Below are 20,097 nucleotides of genomic sequence, written 5' to 3'. Positions count from 1 at the left end.
CTCTTACTGTTCTTGAATGCTTTTCACCCTAAACTCTATTTTAAAAAATATATACTTTTATTGATTTCAGAGAGGAAGGGAAGGGAGGGAGAGAAACATCAGTGATGAGAGAGAATCATTGATCAGCTGCCTCCTTCACTCCCCCTACTGGGGATCAAGTCCGAAATCCAGGCATGTGCCCTGACCAGAATTGAACCTTGACCCTCCTGGTTCATAAGTCAATGTTCAACCACTGAGCAACACCAGCCAGGCCTGAACTCTATTTTTAAATAAACATATGTCAATTTATGAAAGTCATAATAGCTTGATGAATTATCACATTAGCTATTTTGATGGCTGTGTAACTAGCACTGAGGTTCAGAACAGAATATTAACATCACTCCAGAGACCCCTTTTAACCGCAAAGGTAAGGGGTCTCACAGCCTCTTTCTTTTCCAAAGGTAATCACTCTGACTTCTAACATAGATTACCTTATTTTAAGTATGCATAATTTTGCTCATTGTTATGCTTATAAAATTATTCCTTTATTTAAATGTAGTTTTTGCTTATCTTAATTGATACACTGTATTCCATTGTATGACTACACCACAATATATTTACCCATTCTGCTGTGATGGACATTTGAGTTGTTCCTAGTATTTGGCTACTAGAAATAGTGTAGTTATGAACATTCTGGAATGTGACTTTCAGTGAACAGCTGGACACATTTCCTTGCATGTGATAACAGTTGGATCATAGGACTTGTATATGTTCTCTTTTACACAATGCATATGCTCAATTTTAATAGATACTATCCAAATCGTTTTCCAAAGTGAATGTAATGATTTCCCTTCTCTCTACTGAGGTATAAAAATTCCAATTGTTCCACATCCACACCGTCTCTTATATTGTAAAGTTATAAAATGGTAGCCTTTCGTGGAGTTTTCAATAATATCCCATGGTGGTATTTTATTTGTAGTTCTCCAATAACTTTTTCTAAATATTAATTTTTTAACCTTTTTGTATTTTTTCTTTCAGGTTTTGCTTTATAGACTGATTAGAAGACACTACACTTGGTATACCACAGCCAGGACTTCATAATTCAGTAGCTCTCCAGAGGACAGCCAACTGAGGAGTATCACAGGAGTGGAGTCGCCTGGTGAATCTGCAGGCCTAATAAACATTACCATCTAGTTTGCATAAAAGTCATAATCGCTTGATGACTTATCACATAAGCTCCTCCTACCTCAGAGATATTCAAATCCATTTTTGAAAAAGCGTTTTTTCAGCGTCTTCAGCTATCTAACATACTTAAAATCTTTGGAGTTTGCTTATTGATGGAAGCTATAAAGTCTAAGGCTAATTGTGCCCAGAATCCAAATTGTAACATAATGATATTTTATCCAACCAAAGAAGAGTTTAATGATTTCGATAAATATATTGCTTCCATAGAATCCCAAGGTGCTCACCGAGCTGGCCTGGCTAAGATCATTCCACCCAAGGAATGGAAAGCCAGACAGACCTACGATGATGTCAATGACATGGTGATAGCCACTCCCCTCCAGCAGGTGGCGTCTGGGCGAGCAGGTGTGTTCATTCAATACCACAAAAAGAAGAGGGCCATGACAGTGGGCGAGTATCGCCTGTTGGCAAACAGTGGACAGTATCAGACCCCACCACACTTGGACTTTGAGGATCTGGAGCGGAAATACTGGAAAACGCGCCTGTACGACTCGCCCATATATGGCGCTGACATCAGTGGCTCCTTGTTTGATGCCAACACTAAGCAATGGAACCTTGGCCACCTGGGAACCATCCAGGACCTGCTGGAGCAGGAGTGTGGGGTTGTCATCGAAGGCGTCAACACCCCCTACCTGTACTTTGGCATGTGGAAGACCACCTTCGCTTGGCACACGGAGGACATGGACCTTTACAGCATCAACTACCTGCACTTCGGGGAGCCCAAAACGTGGTACGCGGTGCCCCCAGAGCACGGCCAGCGCCTGGAGCGCCTGGCCAGGGACCTTTTCCCGGGCAGCTCCCGGGGCTGCGAGGCCTTCCTGCGGCACAAGGTGGCCCTCATCTCGCCCACTGTCCTCAAGGAGAACGGGGTCCCGTTCAGTCGCATCACTCAGGAGGCTGGAGAGTTCATGGTGACCTTTCCCTATGGCTACCACGCTGGCTTCAACCATGGCTTCAACTGTGCGGAGGCCATCAACTTTGCCACCCCGCGATGGATCGACTATGGCAAAGTGGCCTCTCAGTGCAGCTGCGGGGAGGCCCGGGTGAGCTTTTCCATGGATGTGTTCGTGCGCATCCTGCAGCCCGAGCGCTATGAGCTGTGGAAACGCGGGCAGGACCAGACCGTTGTGGACCACGTGGAGCCCACGGCGCCGGGAAGCCAGGAGCTGAGCGTCTGGAGGGAGGGCAGGGCGGCCTGGAGATCTGCGCTGGGCCTGAGGCACCTCCAGCCCCATCAGGCCACACACACCCCTGGATCAGTGGGCACGGGTCGTGGGTCCCGCGGCCACCGTCGAAGCCGGGCCCTTGTGTGCCAGCCATGCCTGCGCCCCTCGCTAGGCCGGGGTTCTGCCTCTGCTGCCCAGCCCGCGGCTGCCACGGCGCTCTGCTCCTCAAAGCCCGACCCATCCTCACAGCCAACCTCGGGCCCATCTACCCAGGATCGCCAGCCAACTGGCACACGTGGTCGCGGTCGCGGTCGTGGTCGCGATCGGGGTCGCGGTCGGGGTCGCGGTGGTGGTGGTCGTCCTCGGGAACAGGGGACTCAAGAGTCCATTGCTCAGGCCCCGGCTAAGAGGCGCCGCCTTGTGGGCGCAGTGCGCACAGCTCCGGATCCCAAAGCCCAGCCTGTGCCTGAGGACAAACCCTCCATGGACAGCCCAGCACTGCTGGTCCCAGCATCCTAAGGCGGCTTTTGGGTGCTGCTGTGCTCCAGTCCCCTAAGCCCAGGGGACACCTACGTTTGTTCTCCATGTTCTTTTGTGTGGAGATTCATTGAGCCTGGCCACATTTACATCTCAGAGCTGTGAGCAAGTTTGTAAGCCACTGGTCTTGCATGAGAGTTCCCCTGTTGCCTCTGGACAGGCTGAGTCCCTGGTATTTAACAAGTTCGCCATAGTTTATTCTTCCTCCCAGATCCTGGAATGTTCTTGGACACTGCTAACTCCTGTGTGGCCAATGAGCTTCACCCACTGGACACCCTGTGTCTGTGTGCACCCTAAAGGTTCTGCTGAGTTTGCCAAAGCTGGATCTACCCCAGACTCCCATCCTCTGGAACAGCTGTGGATGTTGCCCATCTTCTGAAGAATCCTGGGCTTTGGTTCCCCTCCAGTCTCCCTCCCTTTTCTTTTCTTCCTCCCCTTGCCCCCCCGTCCCCTTTCCTCCTAAACCAAGCCCCTCTGACCAATTAGGTCAGCAGAGACTCAAAAGTCAGTTATGATCTTTCTGAGTCATTGACATGTTTAAAATGCTATCACCAATATTTGTTCACAAATATATTAAAGGTAACTGATATCTGACTTTTTTTCTAATATTGTTCATTCAACCAATTGAGGGTTTGAGGTTATTGTTTTCTGCACTTGTCTTACTAATTATATCAAAACATTTTAAACAAAACATATTTCTATGGCCTAGTAAAATTGTGTGGAGTTGGTGAATGAAGTTGGGGATGGTTGTTGGGTTCTGCTTGACTGCCTGGCTGGGGAATTGGATACGTACAGACATTATCTTCAGGATGACTCGGTGGAAATCATTTGGCACTGGGCTAAGCGGTAGTACCTGAGTTGCTGGGAGACATGAGCAAGCAGAGGACAAAAGTACCGTCTTCCAAATTTTTTCTCTTCAAGTCTTCATGCTGTTTCAAAGTTATGTATGTATATATTTTAATATATTTTATTGATTTCAGAGAGGAAGGGAGAGGGAGAGAGAGATAGAAACATCTATGATGAGAGAGAATCATTGATCAGCTGTCTCCTGCACACTCCCAACAGGGGATCGAGCCCACAACCCAGGCATATGCCCTAACTGGGAATTAAACCGTGACCTCATGTTTCATAGGTAGATGCTTAACCACAGAGCCATGCCAGTTGGGCTATATGTATATTTCATGTGGTTAATTCCCTGATTCAATGCAATGAACATCCATTAAATAAATTAACAAGATTATTTTGAATTGGTAATATGTGGGGATGGGACAGTGGGGCAGAATTGGCAGGGGCTGGCCTGGGTTCTGGTGATCAGGGGAAGCTTAGAGCAGGAGACCTTTCTGATACCCAACGGACAAAAGGAGCTGGTTTCCCCTTAGAAAAGACAGCAAATGTAATAGCTCTACTGTGGAATAGAAAGGAAGCTTGTTTGTATGAGTCAGAATAGAAGAAGGAGAACCATAGAACCTTTTGACTCATATTAGGTATTTGAATATTTTTTTTTAATCACTAATTTATTAAGTATTTTTATTGATTTCAGAGAGGAAAGGGGTGGGAGAGTTAGAAACATCAATGATAGAGAGAATCAGCTTTAGACCGCCATGTATAGCTAAAAGCACACTGATACAGGTCTTAGTGTAAGTCCCTTAATCATGACTTTTTTTTTCTTTGACCATGAAAAATAACCACTAAAACACACAGAAAAGCATTTTGTTTACTTTCAACCCTGCTCTGCTCAGTATTTTTCTTCCCATATCTATTTTGAAGTTTTCTAGTTAAATTTATCTTTAGTCATATGTTGGCTGCATACCCACTACTGGGAATTGAGCCCACAACCCGGGTATGTACTCTTGACCAGAATCGAACCCAGGACCCTTTGGTCTGCAGGCCGATGCTCTGTCCATTGAGCCAAACCAGCTAGGGCTGTATTTGAATATTTTTCAACTTGAAATAAGGCATTGGCAATTTAAAACAGCACTTGTTATGATGTGACATACATATTCAACCAGCATAGCTCTGTGGACAATGGGGGAGAAGTACTTAGAGTATATCTAAGTGATACAAGGGAGAGTTGATGGTCATGAGCTGTGGAAACGTGGGTTATTGACTTAGTCTTTACTATTGAAGATGCACAGAGTGGACAAACTCAGAATAAATTTTGGAAAATTTTTTTTAATTAAATCTTTATTGTTCAGATTATTACAGTTGTTCCTCTTTTTCCCCCCATAGCTCCCCTCCACCCGGTTCCCCCCCCCCCCCCCCACTGTCCTCATCCATAGGTGCACGATTTTTGTCCAGTCTCTTCCTGCATCCCCCATACCCTTTACCCCCACCTCCAAGAATAGTCAGTCCACTCCCTTTCTATGCCCCTGATTCTATTATAATCACCAGTTTATTCTCTTCATCAGATTATTTATTCAGTTGATTTTTAGATTCACTTGTTGATAGATGTGTATTTGTTGTTCATAATTTGTATCTGTACCTTTTTCTTCTTCTTAAAGGATACCTTTCAGCATTTCATATAATACTGGTTTGGTGGTGATGAACTCCTTTAGCTTTTCCTTATCTATGAAGCTCTTTATCTGACCTTCAGTTCTGAATGATAGCTTTGCAGGATAAAGTAATCTTGGTTGTAGGTTCTTGGTATTCATCACTTTGAATATTTCTTGCCACTTCCTTCTGGCCTGCAAAGTTTCTGTTGAGAAATCAGCTGACAGTCGTATGGGTACTCCCTTGTAGGTAACTGACTTTCTTTCTCTTGCTGCTTTTAAGATTCTCTCTTTGTCTTTTGCTCTTGGCATTTTAATTATGATGTGTCTTGGTGTGGTCCTCTTTGGATTCCTTTTGTTTGGGGTTCTCTGCGCTTCCTGGACTTGTAAGTCTATTTATTTCACCAGGTAGGGGAAGTTTTCTGTCATTATTTCTTCAAATAGGTTTTCAGCTGAACCGGTTTGGCTCAGTGGATAGAGCATCAGCCTGCGAACTGAAAGGTCCCAGGTTCGATTCTGGTCAAGGGCATGTACCATGGTTGCTGGCACATCCCCAGTAGGGGGCGTGCAGGAGGCAGCTGATTGATCTCTCTCAGCAATGTTTCTAACTCTCTATCCCTCTCTCTTCTTCTCTATAAAAAAATAAAATATTTAAAAAACCAAAAAAAAACCAAATAGGTTTTCAATATCTTGTTCTCTCTCTCTTCTTCTGGCACCCCTATAATTAGGATGTTGGTACGCTTGAAGCTGTCCCAGAGGCTCCTTACACTATCTTCATATTTTTGGATTCTTTTTTCATTTTGCTTTCCTGGTTGGGTGTTTTTTGCTTCTTCATATTTCAAATCGTTGACTTGATTCTTGCAATCCTTTAATCTGCTGTTGGAACTCTGTATAATATTCTTTATTTCAGTCAGTGTATGCTTAATTTCTAGTTGGTCCTTTATCACAACCTCGAGGGTCTCACTAGATTTCTTGAGGGTCTCATTAAGTTTATCGGCGGTTTCTAGAAAGTTCTTGAAAAACCTTAAAAGTGTGGTTTTGAACTCTATATCCAGTAGTTTGCTTTCCTCCATTCCTGTCATTTGTGTCCTGTTTCTTTGTCTCCGCATTTTTTATGCTTCACTGTGTCGATAGAGTGGCTTTCTGTGCTAGGTGTACTATAGGGCCCAGTGGCTCAGCCTCCCCAATTACCTGAGGTGGACACTCTTGGTGCACCCCCTTGTGGGCTTTGTGCACAAAGCCAAAGCCTTGTACTAGTTGTTTTTAAGCCTTGATTTTTGTAGGTAACACTGGGAGGGATTGACCTCCAGGCCAATTGGCTGTGAGAATCAGCTGTGTCTGCAGTGGGAGAACTTCTGTGCTGGAGACACCCTTATGGGGCAAGACTTGCTTCAGTGGGGCTTTGGTGCTCACTGAGTCTGCCCTCTGAGTGTGTCCTTTATGAATCCGAGGAGCTGCAATCTGGATGGTCCCCCTCTGACCACTGGGCACACTGGCTCCTGGATCTCTAAGGAGGTGCAAATCTAGCCTCTGCCTGAGGCTATCCAACAGGAGCCAGCTATGAAGCAATACAAGTTGCCGTGGGGCCTTGGGCCAGCTGCAGTTTGTTATAATTTTCAGATTGGAAAGGGCCAGGCCTTACATATGCAAAAGCCTCCGTGCATGGCTTGGGTGGGGCGGGGTCCCAGGGGATCAACAGGGCGGAGAGAGCCGTTATGGCTGCTCTCAGTCCTGCCCTCAAAGGCCCCACTTCTCAGTGTCCAAGCAATCGCTGCAAGCACCTCCGAGAGAAAGCTGTCCTCGAGTTCCGACCGATGCCAGACAGTCCAGTTTCTCCCGTATGAATCAGGGTCCCCAGAGACTCGCCCGGAACTGGAGCTCAGAGCTTAAGACTCCCTCCCGATTGAAAAAGACAACCGTGTCCTCAGCCACCAGCCCTCTCCTCATGCGCCTCCGTACCTCTGTACTTTACTTCCACACTGCACCTCCTCTCAGTCTCGGTATGCTTTTCTCTTTCCTTCTAGTAGAATTTCCACTAGCCAGCCTTCCTGTGGTTCTGGATGATGTCCATTCCGTCTTTTAGTTGTATTTTTGAAGTGGTTGTGTGAGGCAGCCATCTCCGGTGTTTACCTATGCCACCATCTTGGTTTTCCTCTAAATTCGGGAAATTAAAAATGATAGTTTCGATTCAGAAGGAAACATTTCAAAGAAGCAAATCACCTTTCCCCTGGCCCCAGCCCTCCCCTATAGAATTTCAGTTACCCTCAGGCACATGAAGCACCGAATAAACAAGTGAAGAGCAGTGAGTACCCTCCTGTGAAGCTAGTGAGTATGTAATTGGTGAAAACTGTTGAGAAACAGTAGCAAGGTAAAATTTGAATTCACATAACCTATGACCAAGAGATTCATTTTTAGGCACTGGTGCGGGGTCCTCCAATAGATGTGTGGGCAGATGTTCACAGCAGCGGAGTAAGAGGTCAGAAGAGGAAACAACACAAAGGCCCAGTGGCAATAGAAACGTCTATACAATTGAATGCAGCCCAGGAACAAAACAAAGTCCAGCTATGTGCGTGACACAAACGAAGGAAAAATTCACACAAAAGGGTACATGAAAACATTCTCTTCTTAAAGGGTTATTTTTAAAGGTCCTATAAAGTTTTAAAAAAACAGGTACAGTTTTAATTTTGCATTGTTTACTGAAATTAAAATGCTTGTAGTTCGGACAGGGTTAGTAGGAGAGGCAGATGAGGCAGTGCTCCCGAAGGAGGAGCCTGGGTCAGGTACCGGGTGACTGGCAATAGAGTGTTTCTTGACCTGGGACGTGGTTCTACTTTGTTCACTCTCCGGTTATTCATAGATGTGAATAGTTCTTAATATGTGTAAGTTAAGCTGTACAAATATGCTTTGTGAATTTCTATAAGAACATATTTTATAATTAAAAAAATGTTAAACCTTCCTGCTTTAAAAAAAATTATCATGTACTGGTTTATAGAATTGTTTGTTTTATATTGTGCTGTATTGTAGACTGTTTTTAATAGTAGATTATATTTCTAATTTTTTTCATTCTTCTATTCTTCGTTGACACCTTCTCTTATTTATTATTGTATTACACTTAGTGATACTTTATTTTTTAGAACAGTTTTAGATTAAAAAAATTGATCAGAGAATTGGGAGAGTTCCCCCCATATAACTACACCCATGCTACCTCATTCATGGTTTCCCCTATCATTAATACTTTACAATACTGTGGTACATTTGTTACAGTTAATGAATCAAGGCCTATACGTTATTTAATAAATCTGTTACTCAGATTTCCTCAGTTTTTACTCAATGTCCTTTCTATGTTCCAAGATCACATTCAGCCCTAACCGGTTTGGCTGAGTGGACAGCACATCAGCCTGCAGTCTGAAGGGTTCCAGGTTCAATTCTTCCGGTCAAGGCCATGTACCTTGGTTGTGGGCACATCCCCAGTGGGGATGTGCATGAGGCAGCTGATCGATGTTTCTCTCATCGATGTTTCTAACTCTCTATCCCTCTCCCTTCCTCTCTGTAAAAAATCAATAAAATATATTTTAAAAAGAATCACATTCAAAATTCAAGTTACATTTACTTTTATTGTCTCTTTTGGTTTCTCTCTGCTGTCATTGATTCTCAGATTTGTTTTTGACAAAATGTTTATATGGAAACGACAATTTGGAGAAGTATTGCTCAGGTGTATTGTAGGATGCCCATCTGCTGGAATTTGTCTGATGGGCTTTTTTTAGAAAAACATTTAAAAAAATTGATTTTAGAGGGAAAGATATCAACCTGCGAGTAGAACATTGATTGGCTGCCTTCTGCACACTTCCCATTGGAGATTGAGCCCAAAACCCAGGCATGTGCCCTAACCAGGAATCGCACTAGCAACCCATAGGTGCATGGGATGACACCCAACCAATTGACCCACACCAGCCAGGGTTTCTAATGTTTTTCTTATGATTAGCCAGGGTCTATGTGTTTTTTTAGAGGAAGATTATAAAGGTGAAGGGCCATTTTTATCATATCAAAGGCATAAGCTATCAACATAAATTAGGACTCTCACTGAAATAGTAATTGTCAGCATTCTCCGCTATAAAATTACTACTCCTTGTGGCAAGTGGCCCCACTCAGGGGACAGGGTGTTACTCTTCGCTCCTTTACGTGCAGTACTACAGAGGTTATTGGGAATCTTCTGCAGGAGGGACTTATTTGTCTCCATTTTTTATTTACTCAACCATTTCTATCAGCATGACTCAGATACTTATATTTGTGGTTATAATTCAGTCCTACTTTCTAATGTTGCTGAAATTGTTTGAGCTCTGGCCATTGAGAACCCTTTCCTTGGGTTCCTGTGCCCCTTTGATGTGTGCTCATTGACGTGTTTGTTTTCGGAATGTCCTTAATTTCAGGCACTACAAGATGCTCCAGGCTCAGGCTGTGTATTTCCTGCCCCGGTACTGGAAATTTCTTCATCAGTATCTCCAGATCTTCATTTTAGTCTTCTTTAAAAGTATCAGGTTTATGTTTTTATCAATCATCTCTATTTTTGTATGTGTGTTTTCCTTTATTATTTTTAAGATTAAAAATATGTTTTTATTGATATTAAAGAGAGAGGGGGAGATATAAATATTGATGGATCAGTTGCCTCCCGACACCCTGGGGATGGAGCCCACAGCCTGGGCACATGCCCTGACCAGGAATAGAACCTGTGACTTCTCGGTGCATGGGTCTACACTCAACCATAGAGCCACACTAGCTGGGCTTGTTTCCCTTTTTATCATCAATCATATCTTTTCTTTTGCATAATTCTGTCTGTTTTTACTAATTGCTTGAGGTGAACATAAAAACCAATATATTTTTAGATATTTAGATATTTTTGTAGATATTATGTGGGAAATAATTTTCAAATAAATATGGTTGGTTCACTTTATTGTTGACTTTCTTTTTTCTCTTTAAAAACTTTTTAAACCAGAAGACACCAGATCAGAAATTCAATTGATTTCTCTCTCTCTTTCTCCTCTACATTCATCTTTAATTTTCTACCTGATAAATAGACAATCTGAGGAGATGACTTATGTTCAGCCTTGTCCAAAAGCCAAAAAGCTAGTTCATATCCCTTTAAGACCCAAGAATTATCACCTTAACCAGAATTCCTAAGTAAAGAGAAAAAATAGATGGCAACTGAAAATTGCCCAAACCCAACCCAGGAAGTCCCAAACATCAACTGAACTTGAGCAGACGTTTGTTACTTTTTTAAAGAAGTGTATCTTTATTGTTAAAAGGAGGACAGATATACTCCTTTTGATAGGGGGGATCTATAACCTAATAGAGCACCTGAATTAATCTGAAAATAATATTATTTTAGATCTTAGAACACATATACATATGTGAATGGGGGTTAAGTTTCCTATATGTGAATAGGGGATTAAGTTTTTCTTAAATTTTCTTTTCAAGGCCTGTACGAAGCTATTAAGGAAGCGACTCAGCTGTGAATTCAGCAAGCCGAACCGATAAGCATGTTCAGGCGGACCCATCAGTAGTCAAAACATCATCTCGTCAACATCATCTCATCACCTGATAACTGATGACAATAGCTGACATCTGCAGACCTTCAGGACTGCATGTAGCTGCATTCCATTCCCTAGCCCCTTCCCCTTTATAATCCTGTGCCCTGCACCTTGCTGGAAGGCAGGATTAATGCTTGTAAGCACCCTGCCTTCTTGGGTGCTAGCCTTCTCAATAAACGCCTAATATGATTCAACCCTGCCTTCATTATGGGACACAGTCACAGGCACCCCAAGCCCAACCGGAGTTTCCCGGTAACAAATTTTCCCCCACCATAAACAAGAGTTTCTTCACACTTCACACCACCCAACAATGACTTGTCTTTAACATCTAGTCTTTTCTTCTTTTTAAATTGCTGCTTCAGGTGCTGCAAAACACAAAGGCTTTCAAAACTAACCATAAGCTATCAAAACTAGAGGGTTTTGCCAAAGAAGCCAGGTTCCAAAAATGCACCTAAAATTTATCACTGAACAACAACAACAAAAATAAGATTAGAGGTCAGGAACGTGTTGGCTTAGAGAGGCAGTCTGGAAGGGGCAGGAGGGAGGCCTTTTATTACTGATTTTCAGTTTTGTTTGTGGTCAAGACTGCTCAATATGCTGATTCTGTGGAATTTTTATTGATACTTATTTTGTGGTCTTATATGGATAACTGTGTTTCATATGTATTTATTTTAATATTTCTTTATTGTTAAAAGTATTACATATGTCTCCTTCCCCCCCCCCCCCCATTTACCCCCTCCATTTCTCTCCTCCCCTCTGCCCCAGGCCTTCAGCACCCTATTGTCTGTGTCCATGGGTTAGGCATATATGCATACAAGTTCTTTGGTTGATAACCTCCCACCCACCCACCCTCCCCCTCCTTCCCTCTGAGATTCCACACTGTTCCATGCTTCCATGTCTCTGTATCCACTCCATTCATCAATTTATTTTGTTACTTAGATTCCATATAGGAGTAAAATCATGTGATACTTATCTTTCTCTGACTGACTTATTTCACTTAGCATGATGCTCTCCAGGTCCCTCCATGCTGCATCAAAGAGTGAGAGATTCTTCTTTTTCACTGCTGCATACCACAGCTTTTTTACCCACTCACCTACTGATGGTAACCTTGGCTGTTTCCAGATCTTAGGTATTGTAAAACGTGCTGCTATGAACACAGGGGTGCATACATTCTTCTGACTGGTGCATTGGGTTTCTTAGGATATATTCCTAGAAGTGGGATCACTAGGTCAAATGGCAGTTCCGTATTTAATTTTTTTTTATCAAACTCCATATTGTTTCCCATAATGGCTGCACCAGTCTGCATTCCCACCAACAGTGTACTAGGGTTCCCTTTTCTCCACATCCTTGCCAGCAGTTGTCATTTGTGGATTTGTTGATGGTAGCCATTCTGACAGCTATGTGATGAAACCTCATTGTCATTTTGAATTGCCTCTCTCAGATGATCAGTGACATTGAGCACTTTTCATATGTCTCTTGGTCATCTGTATGTCCACTTTTGAGAAGTGTCAATGCAGGTGCTTTGCCCGTTTTTTAATTGGATTGTTTGTCTTCCTTTTGTTAAGTTGCATGAGTTCGTTATATATTTTGGATATTAACCCTTAATCAGATGTATCATTGCCAAATATGTTCTCCCATTTCGTTTTGTTAGTGGTTTCTTTTGCTATGCAAAACCTTTTTATTTTGATGTAGTCCCATGTGTTTATTTTCTCCTTGGTTTCCTTTGCCCTAACAGTGGTCAGCAAACTCATTAGTCAACAGAGCCAAATATCAACAGTACAACGATTAAAATTTCTTTTGAGAGCCAAATTTTTTAAACTTAAACTATATAGGTAGGTACATTGTTATTAATTAGGGTACTCCTAAGGCTTTGGAAGAGCCACACTCAAGGGGCCAAAGAGCCGCATGTGGCTCACGCGCCGCAGTTTGCCGACCACGGCCCTAGGAGATGTATATGTAAATATATTGCTACAAGAGAGTCTGAGATTTTGCTGCCTGTGGTTTCTTCTAGGATTTTTATGGTTTCACGACTTACATTTAAGTCTTTTATCCATTTTAAATGTATTCCTGTGTATGGCATAATTTGGTGGTCTAATTTCATTTTTTTTGCATGTATCTGTCCAATTTTCCCAACACCAATTATTAAAGAAACTGTCTTGACTCCATTGTATTCTCCTGCCTCCGGTGTCAAATACTAATTGAACATAATGGCTTGTGTTGATTTAGGAAACTTCATACTGTTTTCCACAATGGTTGCACCAGTCTGCATTCCCACCAACAGTGTACTAGGGTTCCCTTTCCTCCACATCCTTGCCTTTGTTCCATTGATCTATATGCCTGTTCTTGTACCACTACCAGGCTGTTTTGGTTATGGTGGCTTTGTAGTATAACTTGAAATCTGGTATTGTGATCCCCCCAACTTTGTTTTTCTTTCACAAAATTGCTGCAGCTATTTGAGGTCTTTTTTGATTCCATATAAATTTCTGGAGTGTTTGTTCTAGCTCTGTGAAGTATGCCGTTGGTATTTTAATAGGGATGGCACTGAATCTGCAGATGGCCTTGGATAGTATGGACATTTTAATGGTGTTGGTTCTATGGGAGACCCTGCTGGAAACCCCAGGGCTGTGAGCCTCTCTGAGCTTGTAAGGATGGACCACTCTTATGCCTCCATGGTCCAGGCCTCCTCCACAGTTGCCCAAATTTCCTGGACCCCTGACTGTGATTCCCTGGAGCTAAAGCTAGAGGCAGCTGCCTCTCTGGAGTCCTGGGACACATTCCCTGCCAATGGGCGGTCTTCCATCTTTGAGCCTATCATTGATGAAGATTTAGCCAAATATGGCTGTATCTGACCCTCAACCCTGGGAACACAGCACCTCTCCGCCAAGCAGCAATCTGGGCTGGCCCTGTCCACAGTCAGGATGCTTTATCTCCTAGAAATGACCCATTTCTTAAGCTGCCAGATGTTTCTGCTACTATGACAAGCAGGGCTCCCAGTTGCTAGACAAACAGACCTCCCCATTGGGCAGCTGCCCTGGAATGCTGTGGTACCTCTCAGGCATTCTCAGCCCACTCCTAGATGCCATGGACACGGCTGGTTTTGATATCACCTTCAGGATCCCTCCCCTGCCATGGTGTGCCTTGATAAGAAGAACATTCTCAGGTGTTCTAAACTAAATTACAGCAGGAGATAGATAGATATAGATAGATAGATAGATAGATAGATAGATAGATAGATAGATAGATAGATAGAACTGTTAGTCTGTTAATGGCGTGTACCCAGCTAAGAAAGGAAAGCTCACATTCCTGTGGATGTCTTTGGAAGTTGGTGTTAATTTCTATAGATTATTAAGACTCTGGTTTCCATAGGACCCTGCTTTCCACTGGACTTGCTCAGCCAGAACTGAGCTCAGGAGCTTCTCTCTTTCCTGCGGCTCTGACACAACTTCTCCCAGGCCACTGCTCAGCCTCTGCTCAGGCTGAAACGACACCATTTACCCAATGAGTCTGTCAGCCAGTACTGCCTCAGGGATGTTTGTAATTTTTAAAATAATCTGTTTTCATTGATTTTAGAGAGAAAGAAAAGGAGAGGGATAGAGAGATAGAAACATTCATGAAAGAGAAACATCGATTGGCTGCATGACACCACTGGCGATGGAGCCTGCACCCAGACATGTGCCCTGACTGGGAATGGAACCAGAGGACCTCCGGGTTCATGGGTCAATGCTCAACCACTGAGCCATACCGCCAGGGTGGGTTATTTGTAATTTTACTTATGTTTTATTAAAGTTTTTACCCCCATTGTGTAGCTGCAAATTAAAGAAAGGTAAAATTCTTTAAATGCAATTTTTAAAAAATATATTTTACTGCTTTTTACAGAGAGGAAGGGAGAAGAAGAGAGAGATAGAAACATCAATGACGAGAATCATTGGTTGGCTGCCTTCTGCACCCCCCACATTGGAGATCAAGCTCACAACCTGGGCATGTGTCCTTCCTGGGGATCGAACCGTGACCTCCTGGTTCATAGGTTGATGCTCAACCACTGAGCCACGCTGGCTGGGCAGCATGTTATTATTTCTTAGGGGAAAGGCCCTTACATGGTTTGTAAGTTTCTCATATCTAGCTCTCCTAAACTGTTTCACTTTTTTTTTCATTTCTTCAGATCAAGTTTTCAGATAGAAAGAATGAAACATTTGATTATGTATTCCAGAAAAACACATAAAGAATTTATAGTGAAATCATTGTAGAACTTTTTATGTGTCCCAGGCTTGAAACATCTCTGACCACTGACATAGGCATCAAGCTAGGATGAACTGAGGATTATACCTCTGTTTTGCCCCGACTGATGTAAGAGCAACCCCACCAATCAGATGACTCCGCGACATTGCCAGGGGGTTGTAGAATATCTGAGATTTTAAAAAATCAGCATGAGACGGGGGACTGTCAGGTGACACTGGTAATCTTGTCACTTGTAGAATTTAAAGGTCTGGTTTGGGTGGTGACAGCTGTAGAGGAGGAGAGGAAGGCAAGCTGGCTCCGTGGACTCCTCCTAAGGAAGGTAAGGAGAGCACAGGCTGCCTCTCGGGGTGCAGAGATGAGGAGATGGGTTTGTGAATGTAAACTGCTGTCATTTATGTTTCCACATGTTTGGTATTGAAAGGGAGGTGAGACCGGCCGGGCTGACGCCCCTCAGGAGCCACCATGCCGGTGATACCCCCGGACTGAGCGAGGAGGAGGAGGCTCTGCAGAAGAAATTCAAGGAACTGAAGAAAAAGAAAAAGGCACTGCTGGCTCTGAAGACGCAAAGCAGCAGCAGCACAGCCAGCCGAGGCGGCGAGAAACGCTCTCTGCCAGCGCAGCCCGTGCTGGACCCAGCCACCGCCACGGAGCAGGCAAAGCAGCGGGTGAAGTCGGGAGCCATCAGTGCCCTCAGGGCTGAGACCAAGAACTCGGGCTTCAAGCGTCCTCGAGCCCTAGAGGGAAAGTTCCAAGACCCTGAGAAGGGGCCGCTCCCCACTTCCCAGCGGCTCCAGGGGAGAGTATCTGCTGATGACCATCTGCAGGTCGTCCAGACGTCCCCAAAGGGCATCGCTGCACGAGAGCTTTGTGTCTGCCAGTGCCCGTCTTCGGGGCCCGGGGCCAGACGGGAGGAGGCAGGGGGCCCGGGGGCTGGGGATGGCCCTCCCCGAAGCTCTGGATGGGGCTCCGGAGCACGTGGTAACGCCGGCTCCTCAGTCTCCCCTCCCCGAAGCCGCAGCCGGGACCGCCGTCGTGAGCGGAACCTGGGCCGAGAGCGGGACAGAGAGCGGGACCGGGACCGGACCGGAGCGAGACAGAGACCGGGACGGACCGAGAGGGCCCTTTCCGCAGGTCGGACTCGTTCGCTGAACGCCGGGCCCTCGGAAGGGGAACACTGTCTATGTGTTTGGGGAGACATGACGCCCACCCTCCTCCGTGGGGCCTTCTCCCCCTTTGGAAACATCACTGACCTCTCCAGGGACCCACCCAGAAACTGTGCCTTCGTCCCCTATGAAAAGATGGAGTCAGCAGATCAGGCCGTTGCTGAGCTCAACGGGACGCAGGTGGAGTCCGTGCAGCTCAAGGTCAGCATGGCCCGCAAACAGCCCATGCTGGATGCCGCCACTGGCCAGTCCGTGTGGGGCTCCCTCGCCCTCCAGAACAGTCCTCAGGGCTGCCATCGGGACAAAAGGACCCAGATGGTCTACAATGACGAAGTCTGCCAGGAAAACCTTGTGGATGGCTTCTAGGTGGCGGAGCTGAACTGCTTGTGCCCCGCCTGCCGGATACTGAAGCTCGCACACCTCCCTCAGCCTCTGGTTTCGCAGCACTGGGGATGGGTTGAGCCTTTTACAACGGCTGCTAGATTCTATCTCATTTGTAGCAAGACGGCCAGTGCGTCTTCCCCACCCCTTTACCCCAAAGGATGTTGAACACAGGTGTTGTCACAGCTCTTTTCATTGGATCCCATGCCCCTTCCCAGCAGGGAACCCCTATAGAAAACGCAGATCCTCATGGAGTTTCTGCTTGAGCCAGGGCAGCACTTGGAAGAGGTTGATGTAAGTCTCGGGTGTGAGCAGGCACCTGGTGCTGCAGTTTCTTGTCTCTGCAGACACCCACGACTCCCCAGCTGATCACACCAACCTGCAGGGGGCGCGGGGTGGCCATGGGTCATTTGGTAGAATATCTCCTGCACCTCAGGAAACACGGTTATTAATAGATGTGAATAGTTCTTAATATGTGTAAGTTAAGCTGTACAAATATGCTTTGTGAATTTCTATAAGAACATATTTTATAATTAAAAAAATGTTAAACCTTCCTGCTTTAAAAAAATTATCATGTACTGGTTTATAGAATTGTTGGTTATATATTGCACTGTTTTGAAGACTTTTTAAAAAATAGATTATATTTCTAATTTTTTTCATTCTTCTATTCTTCATTGACACCTTCTCTTATTTATTATTGTATTACACTTAGTGATACTTTATTTTTTAGAACAGTTTTAGATTAAAAATTTAATCAGAGAATTGGGAGAGTTCCCCCCATATAACTACCCCCATGCTACCTCATTCACGGTTTCCCCTATTATTGATACCTTATAATACTGTGGTACATTTGTTACAGTTAATGAATCAAGGCCTATACGTTATTTAATAAATCTGTTAATCAGATTTCCTCAGTTTTTACTCAATGTCCTTTTTATGTTCCTGCCGGAAGCCGGTCCATCCTTGCTGCTTGACACAGTCGCTGCAGGGAAGAAACATCTGCACAGCTTATGTTTCAAGGTACCTGGCGTATATGGCATTTGTTTGCTCCCCCTCTTAATGCTATGTGTTTTAAACAGAACCACCTCCCTGAGAAAGGTTGTTTCCCCAAGTGAAGATTTTTCCCTGGAGTTAGGGAGGGAATGAAACCCCTTAACTAAGTGCCAGGCGGGTAATTAATCACTTTAACTACCAACAATCACGCTTAAGCTACATAATAGTTACTTAGGATAATCTCCTTCAGTTACTCCCTTATAGCTTAATAGAACAATAGAGTAACCTTGGAATGGAGATAAGAAAGCCCTAACCTTTGGAATAGAATGGGTAGAATTAAAATCAACTGGTATAAATACAGATGTAATAGGACAATAGACACAGACCTTGGCTGGAGATCCGGACTAGAGAGACAGGCTATGATGACCAACTTAACTCTGTCTCCGTGTCATTCCTTCTTCCCCGACTTTGTTCACACCTTTGGGAACCCCTGGACCTGCTGGGGCTGGATCCCAGCATGTTCCAAGATCACATTCAGCCCTAACCAGTTTTGCTGAGTGGACAGCACATCAGCCTGCAGTCTGAAGGGTTCCAGGTTTTTTTTTTTTTTTTAAAGTATATCTTGTTATTTTTTTTTATTATTTTTTTAATTAAATCTTTATTGTTCAGATTATTACATTTGTTCCTCTTTTTTCCCCCCCATAACTCCCCTCCTCCCAGTTCCCGCCCCACCCTCCGCCCTCACTCCCCACCCACTGTCCTCATCCATAGGTGCACGATTTTTGTCCAGTCTCTTCCCACATCTCCCACACCACTTTCCCCCCCAAGAATAGTCAGTCCATTCCCTTTCTATGTCCCTGATTCTATTATAATCACCAGTTCATTCTGTTCATCAGATTATTTATTCACTTGATTCTTAGATTCACTTGTTGATAGATGCATATTTGTTGTTCATAATTTGTATCTTTACCTTTTTCTTCCTCTTCCTCTTCTTAAAGGATACCTTTCAGCATTTCATATAATCCTGGTTTGGTGGTGATGAACTCCTTTAGCTTTTCCTTATCTGTGAAGCTCTTTATCTGACCTTCAATTCTGAATGATAGCTTTGCTGGATAAAGTAATCTTGGTTGTAGGTTCTTGGTATTCATCACTTTGAATATTTCTTGCCACTCCCTTCTGGCCTGCAAAGTTTCTGTTGAGAAATCAGCTGACAGTCGTATGGGTATTCCCTTGTAGGTAACTGAGTTACTTTCTCTTGCTGTTTTTAAGATTCTCTCTTTGTCTTTTGCTCTTGGCATTTTAATTATGATGTGTCTTGGTGTGGTCCTCTTTGGATTCCTTTTGTTTGGGGTTCTCCGCGCTTCTTGGACCTATAAGTCCATTTCTTTCACCAGGTGGGGGAAGTTTTCTGTCATTATTTCTTCAAATAGGTTTTCAATATCTTGCTCTCTCTCATCTTCTGGCACCCCTATAATTCTGATGTTGGTGCGCTTGAAGCTGTCCCAGAGGCTCCTTACACTATCCGCGCATTTTTGGATTCTTTTTAAATTTTGCTTTTCCGGTTGGGTATTTTTTTCTTCCTCGCATTTCAAATCATTGACTTGATTCTTGCGCTCCTCTGGTCTGCTGTCAGGAGTCTGTATAATATTCGTTATTTCAGTCCGTGTATGCTTAATTTCTAGTTGGTTCCCCAACATAACATCGAGGGTCTCATTAGTTTTCTTGTAGAGCTCATTAAGTTTATCGGCGGCTTCTAAACAGTTCTTGAGAGACCTTAAAAGTGTGGTTCTGAACTCTATATCTTCCATTGACAATTTTGTCCTGTTTCTTTGTCTCCGCATTTTGTTATGCTTCCTTGGTGCACCCCCTAGTGGTCTTTGTTTGCAGTCTTATAGTTAAACCTTGATTGTTGTAGCTAATCCCAGGGAGGGTTTGACCTCCAGGCCAAGTGGCTATGAGAATCAGCTGTGTCAGCAGTGAGAGAACTTCTGACCTCTAGGGAGGTGCTAATCTAGCCTTTGCGTGAGGCTATCCGGCAAATGCCTCTGTGCAGGGCTTGGGCAGGGCGGGTCGCACAGGATCAACAGGGTGGGCCGGAGAGAGCAGTTATGGCGGCTCTCAGTCCTGTCCCCAGGGGCTCTGCCTCTCTGAGTCCCAGCACCCGCTGCAAAGCTCGGAGAGAAAGCTGCACTAGCTCTGACCGAAGCCAGACAGTCCCACTTCTCCCGTTTGAGTCTGGGTCCCTAAAGACTCGCCTGTATCTGGAGCTCAGAGTCTGCGACTCCCTCCCAATTGAAAACAACAACCGCGCCCTCCGCCCCGCTCC

The 20,097-nt window shown here is 44.3% G+C and overlaps 1 protein-coding gene and 1 pseudogene across 1 annotated transcript in view; both read left to right on the top strand.

Moving 5' to 3' along the window:
- Positions 1-3,388, top strand: part of KDM4D (lysine demethylase 4D) — a 33,994-nt gene extending 30,606 nt beyond the window's left edge. Inside the window, exon 3 of the mRNA XM_059708117.1 lies at positions 1,018-3,388. Within this exon, the coding sequence (XP_059564100.1) occupies positions 1,317-2,906 (1,590 nt within the window). The 5' untranslated portion in view covers positions 1,018-1,316 and the 3' untranslated portion in view covers positions 2,907-3,388. The remainder of the gene's footprint in view (positions 1-1,017) is intronic.
- Positions 3,389-15,638: 12,250 nt separating this feature from the next.
- On the top strand, positions 15,639-16,802 carry LOC132241745 (negative elongation factor E-like; annotated as a pseudogene).
- Positions 16,803-20,097: the final 3,295 nt, after the last annotated feature.

This window comes from Myotis daubentonii, chromosome 9, assembly GCF_963259705.1.
Source record: "Myotis daubentonii chromosome 9, mMyoDau2.1, whole genome shotgun sequence".
NCBI lineage: Eukaryota > Metazoa > Chordata > Mammalia > Chiroptera > Vespertilionidae > Myotis > Myotis daubentonii.
Note: the sequence above shows the minus strand (reverse complement) of the source record. Positions and strands in the feature narration are given on the sequence as shown.